The 23,350-nt window shown below is 39.8% G+C and overlaps 2 protein-coding genes across 2 annotated transcripts in view; one reads left to right on the plus strand and one right to left on the minus strand.

The window, feature by feature from the left end:
* The window catches only part of tmem222b (transmembrane protein 222b), a 538,745-nt gene that overhangs the window by 151,404 nt on the left and 363,991 nt on the right, over positions 1–23,350 (plus strand). The gene's annotated exons all lie outside the window — the stretch shown is intronic.
* nudc (nudC nuclear distribution protein) lies at positions 9,242–16,860 on the minus strand. The gene is made up of 9 exons (XM_022216938.2): positions 16,655–16,860; positions 15,929–16,006; positions 15,600–15,809; positions 15,403–15,501; positions 15,177–15,290; positions 13,336–13,530; positions 13,151–13,234; positions 12,903–13,021; positions 9,242–9,544 (listed from the first exon to the last, which is right to left on the minus strand). Exons 1-9 carry the CDS (start codon positions 16,727–16,729, stop codon positions 9,493–9,495), a joined length of 1,026 nt encoding a protein of 341 aa, XP_022072630.2. The 5' UTR covers positions 16,730–16,860; the 3' UTR covers positions 9,242–9,492.

Below are 23,350 nucleotides of genomic sequence, written 5' to 3' on the forward strand. Positions count from 1 at the left end.
CGCATCCTGGCAGGGTTTTGTCGGACAAGAAGACGTCCCCTGCACAAACGCGTGTACATAAACTATGTATTTGTATTTTAACTCGCTGTGAGTTTTATTTATGTCATTTAATAATAAATTAAATATGTTTGTTTTCTCAAATATCATTTGGTCCGTTTTTCACTCAGTACTTTGGATTTGAAGCAGTAAGGTGTCGTTTCTCTTGTCGTTTTTTGTCTGAAACCAAACTAAAATTCACAAAGAAATAAATATGAGCAAAATTAAAGATAAACATCTAAACTTGTGCTAAAATTTGTGATCTGTGAGGTCAAAGGGCAAACAGGGGCCACTGTGTGTTTTAATTAATAGGAAACCATTCAGGGGTCATGCAGCAGACTCCCGTTCTCATTTTAAAGCTTTAGTCTCGAGGTGTAAATCTCACTTTGCCTTCACGCATCAAACCACAGTCATCAAACTTTTGCCCCTGCGATATGAGCTTTCTTTAAATAACAGCACCAGCACGGCGACGCTAAGTGAAAGTGGTTTCTCTGACATGTGACTGAAATGACGATGTGATAGAGAAGTGTCCAGTTGAAGACATCTACATCTGCCATCACTGGCACCCTTTTGTTACAATCTGCGTTGTGGTGCGACGTACAGCTAACACATTCAGATCTGCGTGTGAAAAAAGTTAAAGAATATGAACCCAAAATGCTAACACCTGGGACTGAATTCGATACACTGAGATATGCACATTGATGCTACTATACCTGCAAAGTTAGCAGGAACACAGCGAGAGACACCAAACTCCACTCAGTTTACAGAGATTTATTTGCAACTTGAACCATCTTGTAATGATGAGAACAAGAAAAGAACTTAGAGAGTACAGTACTCTGCCAAGGTTGTTCATTCCCCCATGTGGCATTGTCAGAAACGCAGCATTATTTTGTTTTTGTTTTTTTTGAGAAATGCAGCATTTGTTTATTCATTAGTTGTTGATGATCAGGAATCACAGCAACATAGAATACGTCCATTTAATATAGATTTCGGTACAAACAAAATGACCTTGTGCTGAGCACAGGCGTGTGTTATGCATGTGTACGTTATGTATGGATAGCGAATCACGTGACCTAAATATGTAGAAGGCGGTCGCAATTGATGGGACTCGGAAACACCCGCACAATTTAATCAATTGTTTCTTGAATCATTTCCAATGGATAAGTCCCAATAGGTCCACAACAGTCGATTTGTAGTAGGACTGCAATCATGTGATCATCAGCAAGGCAGCTGATGCACTTGTTGTCATAGTTACAGTGACGCCGTGCCGCTAGAAATGTTGAACAAATCTGTGGATTCAGACTATAAGCCACATCACTGCCAAAATCTAATCAGTTGGTTCTTGTGTCATTTCTGACCTTCCCTGAAATTTTTATCCAAATCTGTTATTCCGTTTTAGAGTAATGTTGCTCACAGATGGAATAACAGACGGACAAACATACTTATGTTGATCGTCACATAACTCCACTGTATTCCTTGGTGGAGTAACAATGTTTATGGCGCAGATTTACACAATTTATTATTATCAGCAGAGCTAAAAAGATGTGGATAAGTTAGATGATGAAAGGATCTTTAAGGTAAAAGATCATATGTTTTAAAATATGTCATAAAATGAACAGACTTTTGTTCATGAAAGGAGAGGTTTTCACTTTTGAGCTTTATTCAAGTTCGTAGTTTATACAACCCCATATTTAAAAATGTATAATAGTATACATTTGAATGGAAAATGATATATTTTTACACTACTGTTCAAAAACCTGGGGTCACTTAGAAATGTTCTTGTTTTTGACAAAAAAGCATTTTATTTTTCATGAAGATAACATTAAAACAATCCAAAATACAGTCTACACATTTGTAAATTACTATTCTAGCTGGAAATGGCAGATGTTTAATGGAATATCTACATAGGGGTACAGAGGAACATTTCCAGCAACCATCACTCCTGTGTTCTAATGCTACATTGTGTTAGCTAATGGTTTTGAAAGGCTAATTGATGATTAGAAAACCCTTGTGCAGTTATATTAGCATATGGATAAAAGTGTGAATCTTCATGAAAAACAGGAAATTGTCGGGGTAAACTTTAAAAGCACTCTCAAAAATAAAATAAAAGCCAATAAAAACTACAATAAATAACTGTAGCACCAAATCAAGCATCCACTAGACAAGGAAAAATAAAGTCAAAAATAGCTTCAGTATGCAGGTCTTTTGCTTGGCTGCACACTCGTGATGCCAGTGGCGTGATGTGTGTTTGTCAGGCCCACAGAGGTTTCGGCCCCTGAACAGTGATGGAGTGGGTCCTCACCGAGGTGCAAATGAAGGCAGGAGGGTCATGGGGCCACAGGCAAACAGTAATGAAGCAGCAATGTGACCTGCAGCTGGCGAGGCGGCTCACGGAGGAGCAGAGGTCCTCTCATGAAACGCTGACATCTCCCAAAACTAAACTTCACTGCCGCTCCAATTTTAGTGATTTAGCTGTTAGCTTGAATGAAATACAATGATGTCTTTGTTTACCAGTTACACTTGAGATTATGAGAATGGTCAGATCAGTACATTGGCACTGCGCACTAAAGTCAACCAGATTAGCAGTGTTAGAAGATTCTGTGCTAAAAAGAGACTGCAATATATTTCATATTAACATAGTTAAGTGAAATCGCACGATAGCTTGCGCCAGTTTTGGCGCGAGCTATCGTGCGATTTCGCGAGTTATCGCGCAATTTCGGAACGAGATTTGCTTCCTAGCGTCCTGAGCTTTGGATACAGACCACAACAAAGAGCAATCGCCAAGTAATGTGGAGGTTTTCGTTCACTTCTCATCTCTAGTATGTTGTGGGACACTCATTGAGACTATCCGAGCTGGTCAGTGTGGGGAAAAAGCACGTTAGGGCGGATTTTGACGCGGGGGGGCCTCTTGCCCCATACTTTTTGCTAGCTGAGCTGCGAGCTGAGCTGCTAAGCTGCCTGCCTGGCTAAATACTGGAGCTATGTTGAAAATGAATTTCTCCATCACTCACATGTATGAAATGACATATGGAAACAGACCCCAGATTGAAAAAAAACGAAGTTCCCCTTTAACTCACACTAAAGCTTCATTACCTAAATCAATATTGCATTTCTATCCAACTGTTATTACGCACATTTATAAACGGCACTTTGAAAAACTTGTGTAGAAACACAGAAATGTCATAAAAATATGCTGTTTTTATGGCTGAGGTGGAGAAGTTGGTGAAGCAACTTGCAACTAAGTGCAATAGAAACAAACTTAGAAAATAAATTATGTTCCTTTAGCATCAACATTTACTGAAGCTTCTGTTTGTTAAAATATCAGATTTGTGTGGAGCATTAAACAGGAAACTGTATAGTTCCCCAAAATAATTAGATTATATTCCGTGACAATTTTATGAACAACTGTGGACACTGTGAACACCCTGGACATGTAGCTGTTGTTGTAGTTATTATTGTTGCACAGATGCACAGTAGCTTCTGTTCCTGTAGCATAGTGGCTGCATGGACTGCTGGCAAAGACATACATTTTGGGACTGCACATAGACAAAGCTCTGTACAAATAATAAAATCTACTCAAGTTGTGCTCTAGTGGATCTTTGAGTATGCAAACATGGAAATTATAACACATGCCTAACACATAAAACAGCATTCTTCGATCACACTCATTGTCGTACTCTTGCCTTTATGTCCCTCTTTTGTTGTTAAATTGTATTCAGTGACCTTTACCACTGGTAAACCCTTGTTTCTATTGCTCATATTGCTTCCCTTATTTTTCTTCATTTATTTCTTTGGCCTACAACCGGGACCCAAGTAATAATTTCATTCCACCTCATACCCTCAACAAAAATATAAACGCAACACCTTTGTTTTTGCTCCCATTTTTTATGAGATGAACTCAAAGATCTAAAACTTTTTCCACATACACAATATCACCATTTCTCTCAAATATTGTTCACAAATCTGTCTAAATCTGTGATAGTGAGCACTTCTCCTTTGCTGAGATAATCCATCCCACCTCACAGGTGTGCCATATCAAGATGCTGATTAGACACCATGATTAGTGCACAGGTGTGCCTTAGACTGCCCACCATCAAACAAATGATAACTAACAATATCTATGATTGTAGAGGAAAAACTAATTCCACAATATCATGTCATTAGATGACATCATGACTAAAAAAGACAGATGCACACTGGGGATTTTTTTATTGAGTGCAGGATGCAGTGAGAATAACCCCTGTAGGCTTGTCATTAGCTATTATTTATAGGATTTCAGGTTGATACTGACTGTAGTAGACAATAAAAGGCGCTAAAATAAAAGTCACTGAGCCCTTGGTCTCCATCTTCAGTGTGTGTTTATGAGCAGTTGTCCAGACCTGCTGTGGAGGATGTTTGCTGACGGTCTTTGCTCAGTCTGAGGTGGTAAACAGGTCCTGCTGAGCTCAGGGCCATCTCTGCCCTCTCAGTTATGGTGTGTGTATGTTTGTGTGTTGGTCTGAGGAAACCGAGCTGACTGAAGCCTTTGTCCTCCAAGATGGCTGATCTGCTCTGTACACCTCAGCCTGCAGCCTCTGTTGGCTTTCACTAATTGACAATTGGAGTTTGACTTTGCACACTGTCCTCCTCTCCACCCCTGGAAGTGTGTGCTTCAAATACGCTTTACAGAGTGTGTCCAGCACCCAGGTGTGGAGAACAGATCCAGATGTTGGGTCAGTGTTGCCTAATCATGACAGCAGTTGCTAGTTTTTGTTGTGGCAGCAGAGTAGTGAAGGACAAACACCCCAAAACTGCAATTTCAATCAGTTTTGGTGACAGAATTGGATGCAAACAAGAGCTGATGTCACTTGACACCATGAAAATCTAAATCTAACAGCCTCCCGTCTCATCTTTGTCCTGGTGTCCCCTCACGTATCGCTCCACTGCTTCCAGGAATAATCCAGCAGCCTTATGGAAGCAGAGAGAAAGGCGAAGCGGCCTCCACAAACGCTATGATTATGGAGGTGAGTCACAGCGTGCAAGGCCTTGTGGCTGATCTATGAGGGTACGCGGCCAAAAAACAAGTTTTCAAGTCTGGAACAGCGAGTCAGCGCAATGACGGGGAGGTGTGTTTGCAGATCGCCCACCTCACCCGCCCCAGAACCCCAACCCCGTCCCTCTGATGTCTGTGTGTCTTCGTTAATGAAGAAATTCTGGTACCTTGGTGAGACATTGCTCTCAGCTGAGCAGACTGTGCCTCCTCCGTGCCCTCAACCCCTGCACAGTCATACTGCCGCCCCACCCAACCGCAATCCCATCATGCCTCTGGAAAAAATTCTGATACCAGATCAACAGATTCTTCGAGAATTCTTAAATGCACCAGCAAAAACTTTTAAGAACAAAAGCACTTATGGCCAGTGGCAATTTTTCTTGTTAGTGTGACACAGACAGACTGTCATGACATTAGGAGGCAACTCTAGCATTTATTACTGCATTATCTAGCATATTCCTCTAAAGAAAACTATTTTGGAGACTTTACTTTGTGAGTATGGTCTAAATGTGAATGAAAAGATCCTGAACTCTGAGGTACCCCGCAAACAATGACTTTAAGACCCGTGTATTGTACAAGCTTAAACTGTTTAACTAAGAACTAGCTGTTATGAGATTCACCCATCCATCCATCCATCCATCCATTATCTACACACTGCTTAATCCTCATTGGGGTCGTGGGGGGCTGGAGTCTATCCCAGTTGACTTAGGGTGAAGGCAGGGGACACCCTGGACAGGTCACCAGTCTGTCACGGGGCTACATACACAGACAAACAATCACACTCACATTCACACCTATGGACAATTTCGAATCATCAGTTAACCTCAGCATGTTTTTGGACTGTGGTAGGAAGCAGGAGTACCTGGAGAAAACCCACGCTTGCACAGGGAGAACATGCAAACTCCATGCAGAAAGATCCCAGGAAGGCCGGGATCTTCTAGCTGCAAGGTGAAAGTGCTAACCACCTGTGCAGTCCAATGTGAGATAAATTCTCCAAGTTTTATTTCATTGGTAAGTGCAGTGGTCTTCTAGATACAAGAGCTCTGCAATGCCCTGGAATTGGAGACCTGATCTGACTAGATTCAACTGCTACTGCCTACCTAATTTGTAACCCCAAACTGAACTGAATCTTTCTACACTGATCAGGGAGAACATTGCAACCACTACCTAGTAATATTCATGTAGACCCGCCTTGTTCCACAGAAACAGCTCTGGACTCCACAGATCTCCTACATCTGTAATTTACTCAAACATGACAGGTCAATCTTTGCAAAAAAAAAAACCATTGTCCAATGAGGCAGCTGTCTGAGGAGCGTTTTTGAACTACACGAGCAATTTCACACACTAGGAAGAGCTGCTGGCCAACATAAGCTAATGTATGTTTCCTCCGGTCGCCTCAGTGATGGTGACAGCCTCTCACCATCCTGACAGGCACAGTCCAGCTAGCTGTGGACAGTCACACAGGCTGCAAAGACTTGTAAGCAAACTGGTCCTCAGTGAAGGAACATTTAGCAGCAGTGCATGATATCCAGTGTGGTCTGAGTGAGAAACTGTGTCTTTCAGTCATTGGTAGCAGTGTGCTGATTATCCTCAGGGTGCAGGTGACACGTCAGCATGTACACAGAAGAGTAAAGAGCTGTATGTTAACGTGTCTGAATGATCACTCTTTCTGGGTAGATTACCCATAAAACACCTTCACTATGCTTACAAATTTCATGGGGAATCCACCCATTTCACACATCACAGTCTGTTTTAAATTTAAGGCCCTTTATGTCTACAGATGGAGGTACGTCAAGTGCTAAATTTTAATTGAGTTAAAGTCATTGAGGCCTCAACATTACAAGAATAAAAAGATCATCTCAAGGCCAAGTTAGCTACTTCTCCACAACATACGTAAATATAACCCTGCACTACAAATCACATACTTTCCCCTTTCCCTTTCGATGCAGACTGCTACCTTTACAAAGTACATACTATCGCAGGCAGGATGCATACAATGAGGACATTTTAGTCCCTCATAATAGTTCACCTTAAGCTTTGATCACAGCCTGTGGTGTGAAATCACCTCTCTGTCCACTGTTAGTGGCTTTAGCTTGCTATTTGAGTGAGACACTTCACCTGTAAGTGGTCATAATGCCGTGCCTGAACGGTGTATGTGATCTATCTTCCACTGTGCAGAGAATTGTGGGTCAGAATGGTAAAAAAAACCATATGCTGTCCTGCATCAAAGAGAACATTCTGGTATCTCAGGCTGTATTTGAAAATAATATGTAGAACAACTGTCTGGCACACTGTATAGTATGCACTATATATAGGGATATATATTGGGGTCAATTAGAAATGTCCTTATATTTTTGAAAGAAAAGCATTTTTTTTTAAATGAAGATAACATTAATTCAATCAGAAATACAGTCTAGACACTGTTAATGTGACTATCCTATCTGGAAATGGCTAATTTTTAATGGAATATCTCCACAGGGGTACAGAGGAACATTTCCAGCAACCAACACTCCTGTGCTCTAATGCTACATTGTGCTAGCTAACTGTGTTGAAAGGCTAATTGATAACTAGAAAACCCTTGTGCAGTTATGTTAGCACATGAATAAAAGTGTGAGCTTTTATGGAAACATGAAATTGTCGGATTAATCTCAAATTTTTGAATGGTAGCGTAGTAGTAGGGATACTGAAACACCCTCAGACTGCAACACGTTGTGGGCAATGAAGGTGCTCGATTTTCACAAGAAGGAACAAAACAGGATTCTGCACCATCAAATTTGAAATTTTCCGAGTTGTGCAATGAGCATAATGCTAAAACTATTAATCAAATATCTTTTAGCTCCGTATTTAAAGCTATGATCCTGAAGATTTTAGCTTTTGGTGCTATTTATGGTCAATATTACTATTTAATGTGTTTACATTCAGTAATGAAACTACCTCCCTGTCATGCGTTTTTTATTATGGGTTGCAGTTTTTCATTAATGCCTGGATTCAAATCGTCTGCCTTTGAAGGAGGAAATCATAGGAAAAGATGCATCCATTTAATCCAGTGTTACTGCTGTCAGACTCAAATGTTTGGTTTCACATTTTGCTTCAAATGTTCTTAATCATCTTAAGGATCTACAAGAGGACAAAACAGGCCATTATATCGAGCAGGTCTGAGTGAGTCTTATAAGACTAGATACTAAATGAATGCAATACAGAGACAGAGCACACTACTGCGGAGACACAATGTGGAATAGCTGTAATGATAAATTACTGGTCATAACCATATGTTTAACTCAGTACAGGGTCATTTTAGCTGTAAATTTCTAAGCTGTTGGCTCAAACCCACATTTTATAGGATGTTGCACCAGTTTAGAGTGATTTTACATGAGCAGTTGGTGCAGATAATTAAAAAAAGCCACTGTTGATTGAGATTCCTGCCAATTACCACACATACTGCTATGATCAGCAGGCTTGTCTCCACTGTCTATATTATATTTTTCCTTTTACCATGGCCAAGTTCCTCAGTTGGCTTCTTTATATCATTCTACTTAACACAAAGTAGAATCATACACCTATGTTAATTGTTATTTTACACTATTTGCTTTCACGCAAAATAAATTTTAAAAAAATGAATTCAGACATGCATGTTCCTAAAGAACGTGTTTTCTTCTTAAAGCAAATGAACGATGGGGCAGATAAATGGTAAAAATGTTGCATCTGATTGATTACACCCTCCCTATTTACTTGATTACTTGTCACTCGAGAGCTGCTGTTAAACTTCATTTTTGTTTTTACTGAAGTTGGCTCTTAAGCGAACTACTTAAAGTGATTGACACTTAAAACTGTACAGGATTACTGCTCAATGGGCATAACTACTCAAAAGAACACTCAGCCTTCCAAAAGCTCCTTTTGAGGAAAACACTGCTCTCTTGTGGCTAAAAGTGGAAACTCTGGAAATCTGTGCATGCGGTCTGTTTGCTTTCCCATTTACCAGCAGATACCTTTACAATATTGGACTGCTTCCAAACATGTTTCACAGAAAAACACAACTTAAATATCATCCACAGAGGCGCTGTATCAGGATAGGTCTTGGCATCGAACTCTGAAAAGTTGCAAACAAAAACTACCAAAGCGAACAGACGATGGCTTTCTACTCAGTCTTTTCCCAACAGATTCACAGCGCAGAATATATAAACTTTTAGATTTCTTTATTTAAAAAAAGACCAGACACATCTTTAAATATGGAAACAACATGCAAAGGGAGAATGCAGGCGTTACATTTACCAAACTTCTTCTCAACAAAACAAAAACAGGATTCTTAAGACATGAAGCCAAAAGAATGGTAAAGAGATGAAGGGTGAGTTGGTTGGTGCCTGACGTCAGCTCTCATGTGATTCAGATGATGCAGATTCTACAGGTGAAGCTGCAGACAACAGCAAGTCTCAGCTGAATTTGGCCTTAGAGAAATCCATCTCTGGGTGCTGAGCCATGAACCTGCAGAGACAGCAAGTGTCAAAAACGAAAGGAAGGTCGACATTTTGTCACCAAAACAAGAAGCAGTCAGCCTTTTCTTTGACATCACAACTGAAAAAGAATGTATTTGTTGTCCAACTCCACATCACTGAACCAATCTCAGTTGCAGTAGTTTATTTCTTATATAATATCTCAAACAGCTTTTCTCTGGCTGGTACATTCTTGGATTGTCAAAGGAAGACCTTTAGGTTTTACCTTTAGCTGCAGCACCTCCATCTGGTCAATGAGTGAATTCCTTTAAATGTATTAACAGTGAAAACATACGATCCCCTCAGATGCCACCGTCGCATGGCTCGTTTGATTGGACAGACACGACGTGAACTTAGCGTCAGTAAAGAAACTCTGAGACCAATTATCTCCACAACAGTCACCACGGTAGTATTGTTTAACCCTTATAAAACTAAATAAGATCCTTGGAGGCAGCTTTAACAAGCTTAAAGAGGAAATGGGCTTCAACAGACGGCAGACACGACTCTTCTGGACTCAACTGGGAACGGCAGAGGAGGAAGACGGGTCATTTACTACGAGCAGTGATAAGACACACAAGGAGGGGGAAGGAGAATATTGTACCTGAAACAACTAAGAGTCTGAGAGCTGGATGTCATCTTCTACATACTGATTGTGTTAACAAATACTTCTGCACCAGCAATCATACTACTTTAATACAACTCTGTATTTTTAAGTATTAAAGAGATGTGACAGGTAGAAGGAAATCACTCTCTTATATCCACATTAAAGCAACATGTGTGTATGTTACAGTCGACTTGCTATAACTGGGACTTTGTGGTTGTCTGTTTAAACAAATTACACTGCAAGTTTTTACTCCTGAGATAGCCAGTTCATTATACGACACCATCAATATTGGCTTTCAAACACTTGTTTAACCGTCGCAGACGATAGATTAATTCTAGTGATCTGACATTACAGCAACAGGAAATGAGACGATGTGCAACAGAAATAACCGTCCTGGTGGAACATGGGCGGACATCTGCAGTGTATCATAAATATAATAGTATAGTACAGGAGTATTCAACTAAAACTAAAGCCATGGGAACTTGACATGTATTTAGTTGCTGATGCAGAAATCACGTTTTATGTTTGGTCTGTTTAAACTGCTGCTATTGCAGCTTCTTCTTAGAACGCAAATAAGAAAACTGATCAGTTTATTAGTATTTATTACAGAGAATATTCAATCAGTAACTTTAGTTTCACTTCGATTTGGCCACAAGTTAAAGTGATTTCCTTCATTATAAGACGGTGTCAGACCTACATGCACTTCAATACAAGATCATGTTTGAAGATATGAAGTTAGATTTTTTTTAAGTTATTTTTTTGGCCTTTCACTGGCTTTATTTGATAGGTATGGCTGAGAGGCAGACAGGAAAGCAGGGAGAAGAATGTGTGTATGGGGGGGCAAGCAGTAAAGACTGCTGCATTCATGGGTCGCTCGCTCAACCAGTTGAGCTATCTGGGTGCCCCTGAAGTTTGATAGTTTTATTGTGCAGCTGTCAGCTGCATTGATCGGTAAAATAAATATTATATGCACGTTAAACAGTTTTATACCAACATTCCTGTCTTACATCATTTCCACTAGAAGCTTTAAAGCATCATATATTTTTATGTTCCTGATTGTTCTCCATTAAAACAACCTGTTATCGATTGGTTCATTTTGTGTGGAAAATGAGTCAAATGATTCACTGAATGCCATAAACACTAGAAAAGCTGTGCTGGTTAAAATAGAAGTATCCCATCAAATTAAAACCCCCTTATGATTTATTGATTACAGGTCCGGGTCCATAATGGGATGAAGTCTGGGTCCAGACTTGTCAGTGAAATGGAGTCTTGTATGTTGTGGATTAAATGAAGCCTCGATTCAGAGAATTTTGCCTTGAGGAATTTTCGCAGTCGAATTATTCGAATAACTTGAGAAATTGCTTTAGCCCCCCTGTATTTTTCTCTCCTTCACTCTCCATACATTTATTTTCCACAGTTACAAGTCAATTACTGTGTCTTCTTTCTTTTGTAGCTTGTGTTTTGTCCTCTGTGAAGTCATCTCTGACTGTGGAGCTGCACATTTCTGATCTGCAGTTACAGTCCTCACCTATTTCACCAGTGTTTCTTGTTTTCTCATGCATTCTTGCTCTAGTTTCTCTCTGTCATCCTATTCTCCCACCCCTTCACCCTCACTCCAATTGCTTGAGGCAGATGGCTGCCCTCCCTGAGCCTGGTTCAGCCGGAGGTTTCCTCATGTCAAAAGGAGGTTTTTTTCCTCCCTCTGTTGCCTGAGGGCTGCTCAGAGGGAATCGTTTGGATTTGCCGAGTTTCTCTCTAGAACATAATATTGTAAGGTTTTTATCTTACTTTGTTAAGCTCCCTGAAATGACTTATGTTGCAAACTGGCACTATATGTAAAGAAAAACAAACAAACAAAAAAAAACAAACCAGAATTGAAATTAAAAACACTTCACCTCTCTACAGTACTTTCATCAGTGCAATGCTTTGTAGTCAGGCAACTCTCAGCTCACTACACTGAATTATCATAGCACTCCTGTCTCATAATGGGCAAAGTGGCCCAAAACTGTTTCAGAAAAACCAGAGATTAAATCTTTATTAATTCAACATTTTTTCCATCCACAACACAAATGAACGGCACAAAGAAGGATCTGATATTCAGGTGTGTTATGATGTTAGTTTTTAATGTAGCCTTGAGCAGCTAACCTGCAGCCGAGATTAAAAGCAGCAGCAGGTTTTAGTAAGCTTATTTGTTTTATTAAACTTTACATGGACAGATTTGTTTTCATTTTCTAATTTGAGGCTTTTCATACCTATTTTCAGTCTTCAGACAAGTTGAATGTATTTTACCAAAACACCTGATATCAGGATTGAACCTGAATGAAAACCTGAAGGAATTGGTTTCTATCAGGTAAAAATAGGTCATTTATGTCAGATTCATGTGTAAAGTGTCTCCTTTAAATCGGGTCACTGTGTCTGTCTGTGCACAGTTATACCAGGTTATCTTTTCCAACTGTAGCTACAGTGACTGAGTCTGGCTTAGAGCAGAAATAAAAGACACTGAAGGTCAGATAGACAGACAAACTAGACAGACAGCCTTCAGATTCCCTGTTCTTATAAAACCTTTATGCACCATGAAGGTGCTAAACTCACTATGTCGTCAAGACTTGCTTTAGAGAGTAAAACTGTAAACTATCAGATGTCAGCTGACACAGAATAAAAAAAACTTTATAGCTTCATGACAACTAAAAGTGAGGTCAACTGGACAGGTGTATCCTTTGGCTGAGATGCAACACTGAAAACTTACTTTTTAAGTATGTCTTGTTTCTTCTGCTCTTCAGATGTGGGCAGGCCCATGGATTTCTGCCTTTGGTCGTACATCATCTTCTCCACCATGCCACGCGTTTCACCATCCAGGTCTGACAGCTGCTCAGCAGAAAATACACACAGTGATGACGGTGAAGGAAGACAGGGGAACATTGGTCACTCATCTTTTTGTCACTTTTATAACACATTGCTACTGTAAATGTAGAGGGGGGAGAGTCTGTCGTTTACCTTTGAGTTCTCAGGACAGATTTTCTTGGTGTTAATCTCTGGATCTGTGGTAACGATCCGGCTCCACCACTCCATTTTATTAATCTGAAATCAAAGAAGAGGATTTGGTGCAATCATGTCACAGCTGGAGCAGTGGAGAGATGGATTAAGTCTCCTGTGATCTACACAACTACACACTTTCTTACCTTTTCAAAGTGGACAGTGACCACCTTGCCATCGTCAATGAGCCAGGAGCTCTCTTCTACCTTCACCTCGTTGTAGAGCTGGCCTTCGATGACAGGAGGGTGTCCCTTCAGGCCGACCTTGATGGAGCGTCGCTGGATGTCCACAACTACGTCTCTCCCCTTAATGCGGAACTTCACGTCGAAAGGCACTGCCAGCTGTGGGTGGATTTTAAAATGTGTAATGCATGTGACATTCTGTTTAGTTCAGTGGCATCAAAAGGTTCATAACATGTAACCACCTGGTGTTAATGCGAAGCAACTTTATGAAGCTCAACACACCGGAGCTACTGTCAGCCAATGTAGGATGCAACACAATTCTTTTGTTCATGTGTTTCATTTACATACAGACATGCTCAACGGCAAGAGAACAGTAAGTGAGAAGGCAGCAGGCCTGGGCCATAAAACTCTCATACTGCTGATAGACATTTCATAACTACAATAAGAAAGTAGTTTGATAGTTTCATCTAAATGGATCAGATGCAAACTGTCCTGATGAGGCAAAATGAAGCAGGTTGTCTTTCTGTAAACTGTGACCATCAATTACAGCAGTAGAGGAAGTAGCAGTTAACAAGCTGCGACCTAATTCAAGGCATATTTCAGAATGGGCAGGGATGACTGTAAAAACATCGTTTCAGATTTTTTGAAAATAGCTGGAAGGTGGTCTGAGATAAGACAGTTGCCATCCCTTTGTACTCAGGAGGAGATAACATCTTAACAGGATGTTAAAGTAACTTCCTGTACTTTCTAATCCTGTGATTTAAATGTCCATTATTGTGGACAGGCTGGAAGGTAGTCAATGTAACATTTTGCTCCTTTAGAAAGTCACACTGGAGACTGTCCAAGCAATGACAATTTGAGCATATTGATGGACTGGACCAATTGATTTGGACCCTATAGTCCTAGTGTGTTAGATGCTCCACAAAGAGACAAATAATCCCTTTGGAGAAAAAGGGGGAGTTCAGTGAATTGTACCCTAAAGATACTATAGCAGAAAATATAGTATTGTAACCTTGCGATATTTGTGAGTTCACAAATCTCTCAAGAAACCATCTTGCACCGCTCCCGCATTCACTTTTCATACAGCACCAAGTTGGTTCGGGCCAATCACGCAGCAGTATTCGTGTGTGGGGCGGGATATCCAGGTGTGACGACAACACCAAGCGCCAGTAGATCAAAACAAACATGGCAACGGAGGACAACGATTGTGTAGATGCTGCTATTAAGTCAGTTTTAGCTGAATCTCCTATCGCTTCTTTGAAGGAAGAACGAGAAGCGCTTTGCGCATTTCTGGATGGTAAAGATGTTTGTGCTTTTTTACCTACGGGTTTTGGTAAGAGTTTAATCTACCAATTGGCTCCGCTCGTTGTGAAGATCCCGCAATTGGCTAAAAACAAACCTGTCAGAGGCGGGACATACTGTTGCATTGTCCAATCCGTGCCTCTTTCCTCCGAACGGATTTACATGGAGCGGTCCCAGATTGATATTGTGGAGTACCATCAAGTACTACACAATTATTAATCTGGCTATTGCCAGGTTAATAGTATTGGTATTCCACATGAAGTCCAAAACATCTGACTGTAAATATGAAATTGTAAAAATACATCATTAAAAATGGATATTATGGGGAGTTGCAAGAGTAGTCGTCTGCTAGATCAGAATAGGACTAGGGCTGCTGTTATACAAACACATTCAAGATAGAAAAAAGGTGAGATGATCAAAAACACATACTATCAGGTGATCAGTGAACATTAGATGATGATGCAGAGTCAAGTGTGATGCTGAAGAAAAAAAAAAAAACTCACGTCAACTTCAGACAGGGTCTGTGTCCACTTATAAGTGGGCAGATCGGCTCCATTTCCAGAATTAGGTTTCAGTTTGTCTTTGTCCTTCTCGTCCTCCTCCCCTTCAGAGTCAGACTGAACAAAGTGGAAATTAAGAGAAATAAGTCAACAGAATTGCATTTTTTTTAAAATTTTTGCTCATCAATACTAAACTGTATAATCGATATTTTATTAACTGTGCACTCACCCCCTTCTCCTTTTCTGTCTTCTCTCTTTCTGCTTTGTCAGATGTCTTTTTTGAGTCTGTGGTTACATTCGTCATTTCCTCCTCCTCCTCTTTCTTCTTCTATCATATAAAGCACAAAAAGAAGTAGATAAAGTATTGGCCATTAAAGTGGCAGTGATTTCCCTTGGGAACAGAACATGAAAGCACTAAGATTTCACCTTGTCAAGCTCAGATTGAAGCTTCTCCGCTTCCTCATCAGTCAGTTCCTGAATTCTGGGACCATCGTCATTTTTCTTTTTCCTCTCTTCCTCTGCAAGCTTGGCAGCTCTTTCGGCTTTCTCTTTCTTTTCCTTCTCCTGCTTTGTCTGCTTCTCTTTTTGGGCCTTCAGTGCCAGCTTATTGTGGTGAGCAAAGGCATCTTTGACAAGCTGAAAGAAACAGGTGGACAGAATTAGGTGGAGGTGTGTTTCTGCCACTGAACAGAACGGCCGATAGACAACATAGTCTCAAATGTCACACAGAGTGCAGATAGAATAACACTGCTCACCTTCTCTGCAGCACCTGCATCTGCACCAGTGAAAAAATCGGTTTTGCGCCGAAGGAAGCTGAAAAATGTGTTTACTAACTGTTGAAAGAAAAATAGGTCCCAATAAGTCAGGCATGACACACTACAGATAACGAGAAGTCTGTAATGTAAATATGCTGCTTGTATGAAAATTTTGGAGGTTTCCTGCTTGGTTTCGGACACTTATAGACTGCTGTTTACCCATTCTTCATCACATTAATATCTTAATAAAACTCCTGCAAAAAGGATGGTATAGCAAACTGTTCCCTGATTGCTAGCAAAGTGTGTGGAAGGGGAATACTAATTTATCAACACATTTCAGCCTTCTACATTCAGAAACCAGCATCAGTGTCATATTAAAATGTTTAGAAGTAGAACAGTTATTTATAACATCATCTTCCAGGAACGTGGACCATCTAATATAGGAGTTCAAGAAGTACTACTACTAGATATTCAGGAAATTTCCTGCAGCCTTGTGAGTCACATGTGTGCTCCTCGCTGATTATAGTCATTATATTACGGTCCAGGCAAGCAAGGGAGCTTTTCAAAAGCAACCACAACATTTACTGAAACCCGTTTAATAGTTGAAATCCTTCGTTTTTATGAAAATGAATATTTACATGCGAAGAGAGCCTGTAAGCTAACATGAAAACCATGCTAGCGTCAAAATTAGCATGGTAGCTTTAGCACGTTACCACACTGATTTACCTCTTGGACTCCTCCTTCGTGTTGTTGTGCCATAACAAGCAACATCCCATCATACTTTTCTTCATCGTCACCCATACTGGAGGAGGATTAAACGATTTAATAAAGTGGCAGCGGCGCAAATTGCAGCCCAAAAGCTAAATTAGCAAAATCGTTAGGCCAGGAGAGTCACACTGAACACTTCCTGGAAACAAACCCCACCGTCGTCTTGTTTGGACCAATTGGAGCAGTAGATTGTAAATGACAGCTGCAACAACCAATAAAGTAAGAGCACTGGCTCAAAGAGGGACTTGTGGGCCTGTCGAGAAGGAGAATATTCTAGAGAAAAAATTAAAGTCATGTACATTTTCAGAAATATACTTCCACATCCTTACATTAATTTCAGCCTACATTAACTTCATGACAATGTAAAAATATCTTTAACCAAAAAACCAGCCGTTAGGGTGAAGGGTTCTTTTGATTCCTGTTTTTTTCATCATAACTTGCACTACTGCCAAAATAATTACTTCAACTGTCTAATAGAAATTGTCACCATGTAGAACCCTAAATTACCCTGCCAAAATTAAGTGTCGTCTCCAAAGCCACAGCTAAGTATGAACAGCATTAGTTTTTTTTTTCTGTTTTGTAACCTACGGCTGAAGTTTCATTTTCTGTAAAGAACCACCCTCTCTGACTCTAGTAAATGTTACAAACAGAAACCAAAAGTGCATACTTGTTGATCTTGATCTTGAATGCGTGAAGGTAGGGTTGTGCTGCTTAAACAAATTAGTTTATAGTGTCTCTTTGTTCTTATATTATGAACTGCAATTAGTTTGTACTCATTTTCAATATTTTGGTTTGTGTTTATTATCTTTTTTTTTAGATGGATCCAATTTACAACCTTCTTGAAAAGCACAGACTTCAGGCCTACTACAACAAGTTTCGACAGTTAGGCATCACAGACGAAAGAGATTTCACTGACAGTGTAACAGATGAGGATTTAACCACCCTTGGTAAGATTACAAGTGCAAAGTGATTCAATTTTTTTCATGTAGACTCCACATAAGTAAGTAGAAGTGAGAATACAATTACCAAAAAGCTTTAGATTTTGAGACATCCATTGAAGAAAATTTTAAAAAACATGGCAATCTTTAGCAATAACAAGAACATTGACCTTAGGACAGCTGATTGTGTTTTTCTCCTCTAATATGGATGAGATGACTTAAGAAAGTGACCTGTATAGCGGAACCATGCAGAAAAGACAGAAGGAATTGTCATCAAATTAAACAGACCATAAGAAAACATTGTTTCAGAGTGTCCATAGTCTACCACACATACTGACAAAAGTCATGGGACATGCTAAAATACCGAATTTAAGATAAACCTATGTTTCTAAACAGGATTAAGTCATGTGGAAAAGAACCGTTTTGCTACCATGAAAGCTACCATTGGCAGCCTTCGAGCTCCAGCAAAACCAGCTGAAACATCTGTGCAAAAGTCAACGAAATCATTTTCTCTGCTGTATACATTCCCAAAGTGTCCACAACCAAAACGCATCACAGGTAAGAAATTCCTATCATTTATATCCTGTTTTTGTGTATGAACTATATTTTACAGAGCCATCAGAGAAAAATGTTCAAAACAAAACACCCTGTGAAGTACTTTCATTTTCTGTTGCTGTAGGATATCAGAAATGACAAAGCAGGAAAGTATTGTGACCAAATATGAAAGTAAACAAACCAATGAGTTTAAAGACTATGTGTTGAACATGTTAACAGTTATTTTGGTTCTTGCTGCTGGGGAATGTCCACTAAAATCTGGCTTAGTCACTTCAATATGTTTATTCAGTGACGAGAAATTAGAATACATGTTTCTTGAAGTCTGTGCTAATGTTCCTTTGAATTAACACAGACTTCCTGGTTGGGAAAAAATATTTTTTTATGACAGCAACACGTATTGCATCAAGAATGCCACTAGAATTAGAAACAGACAGTGTTTATTTTCATTGTGAACTCTGCATGCCCTGAAATTGTGAATGGTCTGTATTTATGTTCTGTATTTATATATTACATTTATAGCGCTGAAACGATACCCAAAGTGCTTTACGTTATACATGACATTCATCCATTCACACACACATTCACACACTGATGGCGGAAGCTGCCATGCAAGGCGCAAACCACGACCCATCAGGAGCAGTTAGGGGTTCGGTGTCTTGCTCAGTGAAGCCTCGACATGAGCAGGATCGAACTGGCAACCCTCCAGTTACATACCACCCTACCCATTAAGCCATGCCGCCCCATTATGAGTGCTGCTCCTCTTGGTGTATAGAACATACAAAAAATAAACCAAAATATCACAGGACATTCAACAATCAAACAATAATATGTACATAAAAAGTATGTAATATGAACACTACACTATTACTGTTGTTTTGAAATTACAGATATGGATCCAGCACAAAACACAGTTGAAGACCTTATGCTGAGAATCTGTCACAGTGAGGGTATTGACTCCTCCAGAGGTGTTTGTCTCTACACAGTGGATGGAATGCCTTTGACCGATGACCCTTTCTTCAACACATGTAAGCTCATTCAGTGTTGGGTTTTCAAATAAATAATAAGAGAGCATTATGCAGCAGTGTTAAAGGTAGTGAAGGAATATAAACCTCCAAAAATAGAAAATGTTGTCTCTTGGGTTAAACACTACTGTCAAATTGTTTTTCAGGTGATTTAAACATCGTGCATAAGGTTATATACTAGACACAGATTTTCTTTAGGGAAAGTGTATAGCTTTTGTTGGTTTAACTACCTCTAACTCACTTCACTGAGTGAAAAATGATAGATTAAAATAAAATTAATACTTTCTAACATAGGGCTGCTCAGCAGCGTAGTGGTTAGCACCTTCGCCTTGCAGCAAGAAGATCCCTGGTTCGAATCCTGGGGTGGGCCTGGGATCCTTCTGCATGGAGTTTGCATGTTCTCCCTGAGCATGCATGGGCTTCCTCCCACAGTCCAAAAACATGCTGAGGTTAATTGATTATTCTAAATTGCCTGTAGGTGTGAGTGTGATTGTTCGTCTATGTATGTAGCCCTGCAACCAGGTGTAAACTAACCGTGATGTCACCCGTTGGTTTCAACGGCGAGAAAATGAAGCCTGGATTTTGCTACTTCCTGGTCGCCGTTTTGGATTTTTTGGAGCCAGTGACGTAAAAAGCGTCATCAAACAGACTGGACCCGAGAGCAACTAGGGGCAGGACTGGCTGAGAACTCTCTTATCCCGCCCACGTTTTGCCGCAGAGGCTTCTGTTGCTGTCTATCAAGTATAGCCACGCCCCCTTGCTCCGCCAACTTTAACGATTTATTTAAAATTCAGTATTGATTTATTTTAAGATCGGCCACCTGATCTCTCATTTTGACCATGAAAACTAACGGGGAAAAAATCCTGAGCTGTAGAAAATCAGAAAATTTTATTTTTTCCAAAAATGAATTGGGGTCTATGGAGAAAAAGCTTTTTGGAGCCAACCCTAGCGGATGGTGTGATATTGCAAGTTTTTGACACTTCCGGGTTGACTTCAATTCTGGAGCCAGATGCTACGTCCATTATATATACAGTCTATGCCTGCGACAGACTGGCAACCTGTCCAGGGTGTCCCCTGCCTTCGCCCGAGTTAGCTGAGATAGGCTCCAGCACCCCCCGCGACCCTAGTGAGGATAAAGCGGTATATAGAGGATGGATGGACTTTCTAACATGTAGACCTAAACCAGCATTAACAAATAATTTTGTGGAATCTTATTCATGTTTGGGTGGCTGGGTGACAGTGTTTAACACTGTCATCTCACAGTTTAAAGGTCCTGGGTTTACTTCCCATCCTTTCTGTGTGGAGTTTGCATGTATGAGTTCTCACTAGGTACTCCAGCTTCCTCCTACAGTCCAAAAACATGCTGAAGTTAATTGGTGATTCTAATTCTTGTCAGTAGGTGTGAATGTGAGTGTGATTGTCTCTGTGTAGCCTTGAAATAGACTGGTGACCTATCCAGGGTGTCTCCTGCTTTCACCCTAAGTTTGCTGGGATAGACACCAGTCCTCTGCGACCCTAATGAGAGTTAAGCTGTGTATGAACGGATGAATGAATGGATTATTCATGTAGCTATCATTGTAAATGTTTTAATGATATAGTAATCTGAGGGCTGCACAGTGGCGTAGTGGTTAGCACTTTTGCCTTGCAGCAAGAAGATCCTAGTTCGAATCCCAGGGTGGGCCTGGGATCTTACTGCATGGAGTTTGCATGTTCTCCCTGTGCATGCGTAGGTTTTCTCCGGGCACTCCGGCTTCCTCCCACAGTCCAAAAATATGCTGAGGTTAATTGATTACTCTAAATTGCCCGTAGGTGTGAATATGAGTGTGATTGTTTGTCTGTATATGTAGCCCTGTGACAGACTGGCGACCTGCCCAGAGTGTCCCCTGCCTTCGCCTGAGTCAGCTGGGATAGGCTCCAGCAGCCCCTGCGACCCTAGTGAGGATAAAGCGGTGTATAGAGAATGGATGGATGGATATTAATCTGATTACAAATAAATAATGCAAGAAACAGTTCTTCATACAACAACATACACATGTACCTTCTTATAGAGGAGGCCAGCAGTCAATATTGTTGACTGCTGACCAGAGAAAATATATATAATTAATCATCGTAAAAGGGATAAATTGAATTTCCAATCAATTAACTTTAATTGCAGGATAAATGTTTATTATAATGCTTCAGCAACGCGCAGCATTAGCTCATAAATTACAAAACTCAATTTGTCTGATTCAAGACATTAATATTCTTCCAATTGATTAACGTGACTCATGTAATGGAACTGCTTTCATATAACCGAAAAACAGTGTTGGGCAAGCTACTTGGAAACTATAATGAACTAAGCTACCAGCTACTCCGTGCTAAATCAAGCTTTACTACACTGAAGCTATGACCCACAGAAATGTAGCAAGCTAAGCTACAGCAATATGGCCAAAGTAGCTTAATACATTCAAGTTACTTTTTTTTGTATTGCAATACAAACTAAAAAGAAAATCAAAACAATGATTTCTAATGTAAAAAGGTTGATTCATTTGAAATATAGCTCCACATATTCCTCAGTGTATCAACTTACTAAGTTTGGAGCACTGAGAACAAAAATGATGGTTTAATAATAAACAAGTCAGTATTTCCTTGTCTCCGTTTGACTGACTTCATTAGTCCCTGAAATTTTTTGGTAAGAAAAAAAGTAACTTGAATGTATTAAGCTACTTTGGCCATATTGCTGTAGCTTAGCTTGCTACATTTCTGTGGGTCATAGCTTCAGTGTAGTAAAGCTTGATTTAACACGGAGTAGCTGGTAGCTTAGCTCATTATAGTTTCCAAGTAGCTTGCCCAACACTGTCTGTAATCCTCAAACAGTACAGAAAGAGCAGTCCTTCAGTCCATTATTCCAGTGGCGCAATCATTTCTTTGCAGATCACCCCTCCAGAACTGTGTGGTAAGATCCTCTCTGATCAGACCTGTTGCCACTTGGAGCCAGTCAGATGACTTGCTCCGAGTGGCTACCTCGCAACAATTTCCAACTTGCTTCTTTATCAGGTGTATTTTAGACCATAAGCTGAACTCCCCTCGGGTTTTACAGTCTATGGGTTTTACACATGCAATGACAGCATACTTAATTTACATAAGCAATGACGTCATGCTTTCCCCGCCTCCCAACTTGCACACTCTTCCACCTCATCGATCATTAGACCTTACAAACCCGGTTTCTTATGGAAATTAAAGCCCTTTAAACACCTCAGTTTCAAAACCCTTAAAAAGCATTTCTTTTTTTAAAAAGCATCAGTTTCACATAGTAATCAAAAGCATCACTTTTTACAGTGAGTTACTCTTCTGACCAAAACCATCACTGTTCAGTGAGTTGCTCTTCTGATTTAGTTACTTTTAAACGAAGATTATAACAATAAGTATTCAAGCTAGCTTAAGCACACTCATTGGGTTATAGCATAATTTGGCTATAAATCCCAGGTTATAATTCGACACTGTGTCATTTAGGTACTATTCTCACTCTTCTGGTTGATTCTGGGATCTCATATCTCCATGCTTCTTAACAGTAGTTAAAAAAGCTAACTTATATTTGACAAGTGATCTTACAATAAATGTTGTATGCTTTATATAGCAGTTTTGGTAAACATAATATTTATGAATGTAATGGTATCAAAAGCTACACTTTGTCATTTTAAACTAAAAACAAAATGAAAGGTTCACCAGACTGCAACTCTTGCAGAGCAGACTCATGTAGCCGAATATAACAGCTGTTGTAATGTTACATCATTACCTGTATGTCAGTCTTATCTGATGAACTTTGTAAGAAATATTTCCACATGCAGTATTTACTATATTCAGATGATTGTACTGCCATTGTACAACTATTCTGTGCTACACAATGGTGTAATTCCAACACACATACACTCTTGATCAAATCTTAAGACCAGTTGAAAACTTGCAAGAATGAGAATTTTGACTTTTGGATCTTAAGAAAGTTCTAAATAGACCTTCAAAATGCAAAAAGAAGAAACAGGACAGAGAGAGAGAAAAAAATTGAGCAGACAGTTTATTGAAAACTGCATTTAAACTCAAACATGCTTTTGTCAGCTCATCAAAAGTTTAAAAGCCAAAATCTGCACAAAAATTTGGATTCC

Source organism: Acanthochromis polyacanthus, chromosome 11, assembly GCF_021347895.1.
Source record: "Acanthochromis polyacanthus isolate Apoly-LR-REF ecotype Palm Island chromosome 11, KAUST_Apoly_ChrSc, whole genome shotgun sequence".
Lineage (NCBI taxonomy): Eukaryota > Metazoa > Chordata > Actinopteri > Pomacentridae > Acanthochromis > Acanthochromis polyacanthus.

What these genes read in the sequence shown, in the direction of transcription:
- nudc (XM_022216938.2), bottom strand. Translation starts at nt 16,729, where the DNA reads ATGGGTGACGATGAAGAAAAGTATGATGGGATGTTGCTTGTTATGGCA. An exon ending in TTCAATCTGAGCTTGACAAG is followed by an intron (nt 15,502 to 15,599) that starts GTGAAATCTTAG and finishes TTTATATGATAG; the next exon opens with AAGAAGAAAGAGGAGGAGGA. An exon ending in AAACAAGACATACTTAAAAA is followed by an intron (nt 9,545 to 12,902) that starts GTAAGTTTTCAG and finishes CTGTCTCTGCAG; the next exon opens with GTTCATGGCTCAGCACCCAG.